This window comes from Ursus americanus, chromosome 4 (genome assembly GCF_024610735.1).
Source record: "Ursus americanus isolate L20-20 chromosome 4, mUrsAme1.1.p, whole genome shotgun sequence".
Lineage (NCBI taxonomy): Eukaryota > Metazoa > Chordata > Mammalia > Carnivora > Ursidae > Ursus > Ursus americanus.
Window position 1 is genome coordinate 31,253,402 of NC_142130.1, and position 10,215 is coordinate 31,263,616.

The window sequence follows — 10,215 nt, forward strand, 5'->3', positions numbered from 1 at the left end:
TTTTTTTTAAAAGATTTTATTTATTTATTAGACAGAGATAGAGACAGCCAGCGAGAGGGGGAACACAAGCAGGGGGAGTGGGAGAGGAAGAAGCAGGCTCATAGCGGAGGAGCCTGACGTGGGGCTCGATCCCATAACGCCGGGATCACGCCCTGAGCCGAAGGCAGATGCTTAACCGCTGTGCCACCCAGGCGCCCCCCAAAGCTCTTTAAGCAGTGTGGGTGTGGGGGGGGTATTTAATGGCACTCTGGTGGCTGCTGTCTCAGCGTTTGGTTATTACCAAAACAGGGAGTTCTGGAACTTTTCTCCCCACTCTCTTCTACGCCTGTCCCTGAGAGAGGGGGTGGGACCCTTCTGCGTCTCACCCTTTAAGAATCATTCTCCCGGATCGGGGAGCCCGGGTGTTCTCCCTCCTCAGCCTGCCCGAGTGGGAATGGACAGCACATAATGCTTTTAGGAGCGGGCTACTTCTTAAATGCGGTCTGGTCACGCTCTAAGCTCAGAGCCCCTGTCAGAAACCTCTTCACAGGATGGAGAGCAAACCCCATGCCAAACCAGCACCTGCCGCTCTGGTGAAAGCCATCACAGCCCCAGGCGGGGTGCTCCCCACATCTAAGGGTGCCCCTACCAATCCACTGGGAGCGTGGGGAGCTGCAGCACTCAGCCTGTCTGCGTTCTCCTTCCTCAAATGCCTACCCCTTCCTGAGAATAACAGGCACCCAGGCCACAGAAATCAGTGAGCTGGAAATCGGTAGAGCGCTGGAGACCAAACCAACGCTAATGACCAAGCCTGAGCACTCTTCTAGTCCTGCCTTCTGCGGGCTAAGGTTTGGGTCCACTCGGAGCAATGGCCCTCCCAGTCGTGCTGCTCTGTGGCTGCTGCTGATCTCGGTGCCACGGCCTCCTCATGACTCCAACCCCAAGGAAGACGAGGGTCAGTGATATGCTGGTAAATGATTAGCAACCCATTCTCTGTGGGCAGAAAAGCCCCCATTTGTAGCACTGGCTGATTTCCGTGGCATAAATACTCCCACCTTGCTGATTGCAAACTACCGAAATGCTGCTACTGAACTCCAAGTTGGGAGGAGATGCCAATGATCTGCTCTCAGGAGCCGATAGAAGTTGGCTCCAGCAAACTACTGGACATTTCCCTCTTTTACATTCTGTAGAACCCATTCATGTCAATGCATTGCTCTTGTAGTTTATGTTTCTATGAACCTCTGATTTGTCTTCCTATCCCTAGTGCTTAGCATCATCTCTGGCACACAGTAAGCACTTACTGTTTACTCTGCAGCCAAAGATGGCTTTTCTGCCCAAGTGCCATCTTGGAGACACCCGACTCTAGGGTCCCAAACTTGTTTGGGTCTCTTGGGACTTTTGCCTCTCCCCTCCCCCAGTTGGACCCACAATCTCAGAATTCCCTGGAGGATTTCCAGGGACTTGGTTGTAGCAGTCCATGTAGATTGCTGATGGTCTGACCTCTAATAAATTTGCCCATAAAGTGTTGGTATCTAGGTCTGTGTAGCGTCGAGGGGTGAATCTGAATTGTCCTGCAAGATAGCAGGATGAGTTGCTTCCCTGCTTCACTTTCTGGCAGAACTTAGAAAAACTTGAAAAGCATGCTGGGAGATTGCCACTGGGGGTGGTGGAAAGAATTTGATGTTTCTTTAGTAATAGGGTAACTGGTGGGATGGCAAGCCAGTGTCTACAGTCACTGGAGGCTTCTCCAGTAAAGCAGGAGCACCCAAGCCACCTGGAGCTGGAGCAGAAAGGACCCAGTTTTCCCTCTCTGCTCCGACTCCCTCTACAAAAATGGAGGGAGCTTAGTTCTTACCCACTTCTTCTGTGAGAAACAACTGCCCCCTTTTCTTGCTTTCTCTAGCAGTTGATGACCAGTTTGTCCAGTAGCTTCATTGCTTCCTGCACCGCTTCCCTTTTTGTCCCTGCCAGTCTGGAAAAAGACCTACCATCGAGTGTGCTTACCTATGTTGAGGGTAGGGAGTTGGGCTGGGGACTGCTAATATTCTGCCACTGAGGTCCAGAGACCAAGGAGTGGGATTGAGGCCACTGTGGCAGAAAGGCCATAGAAGGAAGCAGCTCCTCAGACTCCTCACTGCCAGCCTCAAGGGAGAATCCAGAGTGGCCTCTGGTCTGGGAGGAGTATTTGTCCTTTGATAGGACGCAAGGGTCAGATGCCAAATCAGGACTGTGGTCACTAGGAGAGTGGGACTTTGGGCCTGAGAGGATTAAACAGCAGCACCTCTGATGGGATGACTGGGATGGGATAGCAAATTATAAGTATGAACATTAGGAATGTTACTTTAGCTTCTCCACCCCCACTGGTCGTCCCCCCGGCCCTATCTAGCTCCCTCTCTGTAACTATCAGAAAGGCCAGGATATAAATTCTGGTTGGTCACCAGCCTGAAAGCAGCTCCTGTGGCTTTAAGCTTTCTAGATTGCACAATGAACTGTGGAGCCTAATTAGAGGCGATCTGAAATTCAGTCAGAAGCCTCAAAATGACAAGGCATTTCTGTATACCACGGATTTCCTACTCATGAGTCCATCGGCTGTCTTAATTGTAATCCAGACCCTCTAAAACTGGTAATAGGAATCCAGGTAGCTTGTTCCGTACTAGACAGTTCTAACGCCCAATGGTGATAACGGGGTCGGGGAGGTGGAGGCAGGCATTGAAGGTCAGGGCAAATGCTGCAGAGACTTGTGGTTAAGGACTAGGCCCTGGAGTCAAACTCATGTATTCACATCCCGACTCTGTAAGGATGCAGCCTACACTTCCTCATATCAAAGTGACTGTAAGGAGTGCGAGAGCCCACACGGAGTGCAATTAGCAAGTGCCAGCACAGAGTACGCACTCCAAATGCGTTAACTAGTATTACCACGGGCCTGGAGCCCCCAGGAACCCTAACCCATCTCGCCGGAGAAGCACCACACTCACGCCCATTACTCGGCTCACACATTTAATCAGAGGATTTGGCAGCTGTGTTTTTCCATCCATGCTGTCCCCTGGAAGAAGCGCGCTGCTCTCTCAGTGCAGAGGCAGCATCACTGAACACGAGCTTTAGTCCCATTCGCAGAGGGCAGACTCCTTCGGGCTGTGGTTCGGGTCATGGCTCTCTGTACGCGGTGTGTCGGGGCCGGGACTTGGGGGCTTTCTTCGCACCGTGCCCAGTCCGATCACACGGCTTCACCGGGGATGTCGGTTAGGCCTGGGATCCCTGATGAATGAGACTCTAAGGCCGACAGTCTGACTCCGGATTCAAAGCCGTGCACAGTGCCCAGGATGATCGCTTAGCGCCGAGGCCCGTGCCGAGTCCAGAAGGGAAAACCGGCGACCCTGGCCCGGCCCAGCCTGGGTTTAGGGGTTAGCGCCCGGGCCCCTCTGGCTACCTGGCGGTGACCCCGGGCGTTCTCGGAGGCCGCGGCGCAGCTCCTGAGTGAAGGTGTCTCTGAAGCGGGCAGCGCGGCGACCTAGCGAGCCCGCGGGCCCAGCCGCGAGGGCTCGAAGACGCCGGGCTGCGTCCTGGCCGCGCAGCTGGGCCTGCATCAGCGCGAAGGCCGTGAGCTGCGCCGCACGCCGGATGGGCTTGGACTCGGACAGACGCTCCACCAGCTGCGGACTGTGCAGCAGGGCGGCCAAGAGCCGCCGAAGTACCATCCTCGGAGCGACCCGGAACCCGGAGCACGCCGCTCTCGCTTCCGACGGGTGACGAATAAAGACGGACCACGTCTGCGCCCGCGCCGACCGGTGACGACACTGCTGCGCTTGGATTGGTTCACAGGATGCCCACCTTCTGCAGCCGCCTCCGCGCATTTCCGCTTCCGCCACCGCCGCGGCAGCCTCGTTGTTCCTGGAGTGGCGGCGTCTTCGTGCACTGCTCTGCACTATGTCCGGCGGCCTTCTGAAGGCGCTGCGCAGCGACTCCTACGTGGAGCTGAGCCAATACCGGGACCAGCACTTCCGGGTGAGGGAGGCCGGGCCGCGAGAAGGGAAGGCCCGGGGCCAGAACGCTGAGAATCGGCTTGCTCTTGTCTCATTGTGTCGTTTGCCGTTCTTTGGTTTCCCGACGCGAAGTGAGGCCCCGGTGCCTGCTGGGGAACGGAGCTGAAAGGGCGTTTGGATACCACTGAATCCCCTTATCTCGTAGAGAATTTGAGCCTCGCTTTCCCATTCCCTTGCATCTGCTCCCTTTCCCAGGCCAGTGCAGAGGGGTTGCAGTGGCGGTAGTAGTGGTGGCTTGGCATTTGCACAGGCTGTACCTCGGGAAGGTGACTTTGTGATATGAGGGGCAGGGGTGTCCTTTTGACATCTGAAGTATGGGGAAAGGGGGCGTCTTCCTGAACCAGATACTTTTTATTACTTTTTAATTTTAAATTAGATCAGCCCTGTGGCGCGTGGAGCCCTTTCCTTCCTTGGTCTAGTAGAACGGTCCTACAAAGTTCTACGCGGTGGCTGGGAGACACAAAGTTGAGCCTTGACTCCAACGTAGGGAGTCCTTGGAGTGGGCAGGTGGACTGTCCAAGCTAGGCACTTTAAGAGTCTAGGTGTCAAGTTCAGAGAACTGCTGGGTTTCAGAAGAGGGAGGTTTTAGTTTGGCCCATGTCATTGTAGATTATGTGGAAAAAGGGAAGGCAGCAAATATTCGAGGTCGGTTGTCCAGTATCAGCAAAAGCGGGGACGAGGTGGAGCGACACTCGTCATCCAGTGATTATTAGGTAACTTTTATTGAGTGCTGTTGCTTAAAACTGCTAAGTCCTAGAGGGAGAGGGAAGACAGTTTTCGCACCCTAAGAGTTTATAATTTTCCAGTAGGGATTGTAAATGGCGGCAAGTAATCGTAATCTGCAGAAATGGTGACGGGAAAGGGAATCTTGTGAGGATTCAGAAAAGGGAGACGGCTTGTGACGGGAAAGGAAAGGAGAGGCGCGGGTACAAGAGGGTGGGCGTGGAGAGCGCGCACAACGTGTTAGCGGGTTAGGGAAAAGGAAATTTTGTTTAAGGCCAAATGAGGAAGACCTGAAATTCATTCACTAAGGCAGTAAATGCTTACTGTATGCCAAGCAAGGTTTATCACTTCTATCACTTTTACAGTTCTCATTACTTTAGAAAGTTCCACATCATTACCATCTTGAAATGCAGTCTAAGGCCTGTGGCTTTATTTAGATAGTAGTAAGATGCTGTCATGAGGAACTCCTGGTGTTCCCTGAATGGAACCTTCAGTAAGGACTTACACCACAGTTGGCTTAAGCTTTGACTGTTTGTTTGGATTACTTACACGTGTGAGAAAAGTGGGACAAAAGAAAAGGCCACCACCTGGTAATTTTAATAAATCATTAACAGCAGTGATGCAAATAAGGTGGATCTACTTTATGTAATGTCTCATTCCAAAGTTCTGAAAACTTGTTTTTAATGTAGAAAGACTACTGCCCTGTGGACTTTTTAAGGAAGTATGGGATTGGGCATAAGACTGGTTTTGGGGGTTGTGGGGAGAGACTAGGTTTGGATTCCAGCTGCTACTACTGAGTAGCTATATGACCTCGAACAAGTTACTTAACTGTCTTCTCAGGTGTAAAGTAAGGTTACTTTACTTTATGAAGGTCTGCCCCTTCGTTCACTTCTGAGAGTTAAATGCAATTTCATACATGGAAGCCTCTGACCTGCAATCCCTTGATTCTCCCTAAAGGAACATGTACCTATTTCTTGTGTATGAGACCTTTTATATTCATACTTTAAAAAAATATGTATCTATTTTGGAGCATATCCTTCACGTTCTGTACCTTTTTTCCCTATGGTCATTACCGTCTCAGGTGTTCTGTATAACTGCATGTGCATGTACATTTTTCTTGGGGCTGCATAGTTTTATATTTATTGATGTACCGTAATTTATTTCATCATTTCCCTTTTGATGCGATTTCCTTTAGATGGTTTCTCTATCCCTCCGTTCTGGCACTGAATGTGATCACATGAGACCTGTTAGTCTGAGCTCTGTGGTCCAAAGCTTTCAGAGACAAATAACGCAAAGCCTTGGTCTCAGAGTGAAGGAGACTGGATCAGCATTATATATGGAGTAGTAAGTGAAGAAGGGAGGACTCTTGGGAAAGTGCTCTGGGGGCCTGAGTGTAGGTCTATTCAGCTACTTTCCAAACTGGAATACCACTGTATGGTTGCTGAGAGCCTTAACCTGAGAGCCTGAGAGCAGGTCAGGAGGTAGGCCTTCTATTTAGTTAGCATTTGTCCTCCCCAATGTGGAGGTCGGAAGAGAAGGTCTGAGGACGACCACCTGGTTTCTGTGCAGGCATGTAAAATACCATATCTAGCCCATGATGAGCCCCAGGGATTGTCAGGTGGGTTGGCTGAAGCCCAGTTATATTCCTGTCTCTGGCTTCGTCCTGTCTTCGAAATTAGGAAGCCTGTCAAGAACCTAAGTTCTCGGGGCACCTGGGTGGCTCAGGCAGTGAAGCGTCTGCCTTCAGCTCAGGTCATGATCCCAGGGTCCTGGGATTGAGTTCTGCATCAGGCTCCCTGCTCAGCGGGGGTCTGCTTCTCCCTCTGCCCCTTCCCCTGCTCGTGTGCATGTGAGCCCTCACTTGCTCTCTCACCCTCTCTCTTGCTCTCAAAAAAATTAGTAAATTAAAAAAAAAAAAGTAAGGGAATCTTTTTATTTAAAAAAAAAATGTAAGCTCTCGTTTTTAGTGATTACTGTATTTTCTCCTAAACTCAGAAAAATATATGCGCATGTAATCCATCTAGACAGTTGTTTTGAACATTCTCTGTGGCAATATTATGAGGGATACCCTATCTCTGAAAATCCATTTATTTTTCACTACAAAAAAGTCCATTTTAGTATATGGGTTCAAGGTCTGGAAGTTAAGCTCTGGCAACAGGAGAAGGTTCCGGTGCTGAGGCTATGGAGTAGGCAGAGAAGAGGCATGCGGTTTGCATGGCGGTACCGCGCAGGAGGGCTACATGCAACGTGACTCTTAAACTGAAAGCAGTCGGGACCTGCAGAAGTGTGTCCAAGAGTGTGAACACCCCTCTCTCTCTATCTCTTTGGCAAGGGATTTGTGGTAGACTGGGATGATGAGAGAAGCTGGCTCCCAGATTAGAATTAATGACAGTTTTTGCCATACTTGGGAATACTATTTAAGCAGGACTCTTCTTAGATTGTGTTGCTTAACTTTGTCTTTATTTGCTATTCTAGGGTGACAATGAAGAACAGGAAAAATTACTGAAGAAGAGCTGTACGTTGTATGTTGGAAATCTTTCCTTTTACACAACCGAAGAACAAATCTATGAACTCTTCAGCAAAAGTGGCGACATAAAGAAAATCATTATGGGCCTGGATAAGATGAAGAAAACAGCATGTGGGTTCTGCTTTGTGGAGTATCCTTCCTGTGTGTCTGGCGTAGCTGTTGGGTGAGGGGGGGCGAAGAGTGGTTACTTTAAAAAAATGAGGGAGGCCGTCCACTAATTAATATCCCTATCCTTCTACCTCTCCTCCTTTCATCTACTTCTTACCTTCTGCCCAATGTGTCTACACTCCCGTGTTGCGAAAGCTGTTAACATTTACATTCTGTTCTGAAATCCATGGTTTATAATAGATTCTTTAAGAAATAATCTTTTGAAAATACAAGCTTATGGTGTTTACAGGAGTACAAAGGGTACAGTGAAAATCTCTGTACCGTTCTAAATCCAGACGGTTACCAGTCTCGGTGTCTTTCCAGCAGCGATCCTGTGGATGCGTGGTGCATACCGCATGCACTGTTTTTTTCCTCCACCTTAGAGATTGTTTTATGTTAGCACACATAGGTCTACCTCTTTTTCAAATGGCTATATAGTATTTCGTTATGTAGATGTATATAGCTTGATTTTATGTGAGGTCAAAACCAAACTGTTGTCTTCCTGGAAATTCTGTAAATATTGGACCTGCTGGATTTTTTGCTTGGGGTTTTTTTTCTCCTAACGTTTTCTTTTTTGGTCCTTTTGTTTTATATTCTAAGAAATTTCCCAGACCTCATGTAACATGTTTAAAAAATTTTTGTTTGTGCCCCAAATTACCTGGGTATTTTTTTTCTTTTTGGAGGGTTGTATTTATGCTGTAAATTTTCCTTAAATGTCTGGTGATCCCTGGGTTCCCAGTCATAATTAGGAAAAAGAAGGCTAACTTTGTGGACCCAGGCAGATCTGTCTTAAGTTGCTGCCTTGCTTTTGGTATATGTGGGCTTCCCAGATGCCAGAATGAAAAGGGATTTATGTTGCCTTACTACTGTCAAAGACACTGCCCTATAGGGTTTCTCCAGACAGTTTGTTCAGAACTCTGTCGTTCTATTTTTATTTGCCTGGGTTTAAATGCCTTCCTGCTAGCAGGTCATCTTCCTACATACAGACTTTTAATTAAACCCTGTTTGCTGTCTCCTTCTCTAACCTCCTTCAAGAATATTTCAAACCGTGACTTTGTTTCATCCGTTAGCACTCTTCCTTCACCTTTCTTGAACCTCTGGTTTGTTGATGGCCTCTTCTAGTCTTTGGGTGTATGTATCTTTTCTGTCATTCTAATGGGGTCTTGAAAAGGAAATGAGAAATGTGCTCACTCTGTCGGCTTGAACTAGAAGCCCTACTTTCAAACCTGTTCCAAACTTTTGATTTTTGGGTCTGATTTCTGGGCTCTGCAAGCTTTTTCCGTTCTCCCTTCAAACACAAGGGACAAGAATGTCCCGATTTTACATTCACCTCAGGTGACAGCAGCATCAAAGTTGACAGGATATGAGGCGAACAGTGAGAACAGACAAAGCAAATCCACCTTGTAGGTAATACTCAGGCTCTGAGAACTGAGATGCTTTTGCATTTGTTTTTTGTGTCACAGATCCACAGTCATAACAACAGATGATTGCCAAGAGAGGCTGCCATTGCCAGTGTTTTTTCTCACTTTGCCCTTTTATCATGTCATTTATCCAGCAAAAAAATTACTGAACGCCCATTGTGTGCTAGGCATCGTGCAGGTGTTGGACACTGGAATTTCAGCAAGTGCTTCCCTACCTGAGTAATTGAAGACGTAGGGGAAAAGTAGGGATCGGCATTTCCCTGAACCCAGCTAATGATCATAATTGCTTAGATTTTTATTGTCACCCCAAAGATACATTGAGTGGATCTGATTAAATAGGTTTGGAAACAACTAACCTGAGTGATAGGATATGGAGTCTTTCCTTCTAATGAAGTGCAGTGGCAGTTCCGTATGCACTGTAACCTTCTCTTTTTATTAAGGTTGTTGAATATACAGTTCCAGATTTGGATGCTTTTGTTTCCTTGGATAGGAAGTGTGCAGTTTGTGCTCCAAACCCGCACTGTGAACGTATTTATACTTTACAAACCAAAATATGCGGACAGTGGGACCAAATAATTATCAACAGGATTATCCAGGAAATCACCACCAGTAGCCTTGGATAAATCAGTTGACTCTCTAACTGCTTCTGGACTAACCTCAAACAGGCTTGTGCAAACCGAGTTACTGTCTCTGAAATCCATCTGGTTGGATTCATTTTTGTACTCTTAACAACTCCGCTTCATTTAGGTGTTGCCTCCTGTATTCCCAAAAATGTTGGAGAAATGCTATATAGTGTTCCTTAATACTTACCCTTAAGATACTATTCAAGAGCAGATGCAGAAAATGCCATGAGGTACATAAATGGAACTCGTCTGGATGACCGGATCATTCGCACGGACTGGGACGCAGGCTTTAAGGAGGGCAGGCAGTATGGCCGTGGGAGATCTGGGGGCCAGGTATGCAGGAAGGTTCTCTTGGCTCAGTCTTTCCCTGGTTATTTCAGTCCTAGTGACAAGGGCTTTGTCAGGTTGTGTTTGCTGTGCCTGTAATTCTGTGCCTGTAATCTTAGCTTGAAGTGAATCTGAAAACTATCCATTAGGATTGGTAAATTATAGATTCTATACATTTTGACAAGCAATCATTATTGGACTTCTGCTAGGGGCTATTTTGTACCTGTAAGTGTCTAGAACAAAAGGATAATGCACTGAAATAAGTTTTAAGTTTTTAATTTGAAAATAGCCTAATTTAAGTACTTACTCTTTGGAATGTGCTACTTTTGAATGCTGGTGAGTTATGAGCATGATGTTATATAATAAATAACTTTTAGGTGGCACCTGGCTGGCTCAGTTGGTAGAGCATGTGACTCTTGATCTCGGGG

General features: G+C 47.7%; 2 protein-coding genes across 5 annotated transcripts in view; one reads left to right on the forward strand and one right to left on the reverse strand.

Annotated features, from left to right (window-relative positions):
• Positions 1 to 2,963: 2,963 nt before the first annotated feature.
• Positions 2,964 to 3,735, reverse strand: NCBP2AS2 (NCBP2 antisense 2 (head to head)). The gene has a single exon (XM_045812650.2). The coding sequence runs from the start codon at positions 3,672 to 3,674 to the stop codon at positions 3,375 to 3,377; it is 300 nt and encodes a 99-aa protein (XP_045668606.1). The 5' UTR covers positions 3,675 to 3,735; the 3' UTR covers positions 2,964 to 3,374.
• Positions 3,736 to 3,822: 87 nt separating this feature from the next.
• NCBP2 (nuclear cap binding protein subunit 2) overlaps positions 3,823 to 10,215 on the forward strand; it is a 32,183-nt gene continuing 25,790 nt past the window's right edge. For all 4 annotated transcript variants that reach the window (XR_015724177.1, XM_087861536.1, XM_045812649.2 and 1 more), the window contains exons 1-3: positions 3,823 to 3,981; positions 7,218 to 7,399; positions 9,655 to 9,793. Coding sequence is in view for 3 of the 4 variants with exons in the window: in XM_087861536.1 (XP_087717662.1) it covers positions 3,904 to 3,981; positions 7,218 to 7,399; positions 9,655 to 9,793 (399 nt within the window). In the remaining variant the exon portion in view is untranslated. The remainder of the gene's footprint in view (positions 3,982 to 7,217; positions 7,400 to 9,654; positions 9,794 to 10,215) is intronic.

What these genes read in the sequence shown, in the direction of transcription:
- NCBP2AS2 (XM_045812650.2), bottom strand. Translation starts at nt 3,674, where the DNA reads ATGGTACTTCGGCGGCTCTTGGCCGCCCTGCTGCACAGTCCGCAGCTG.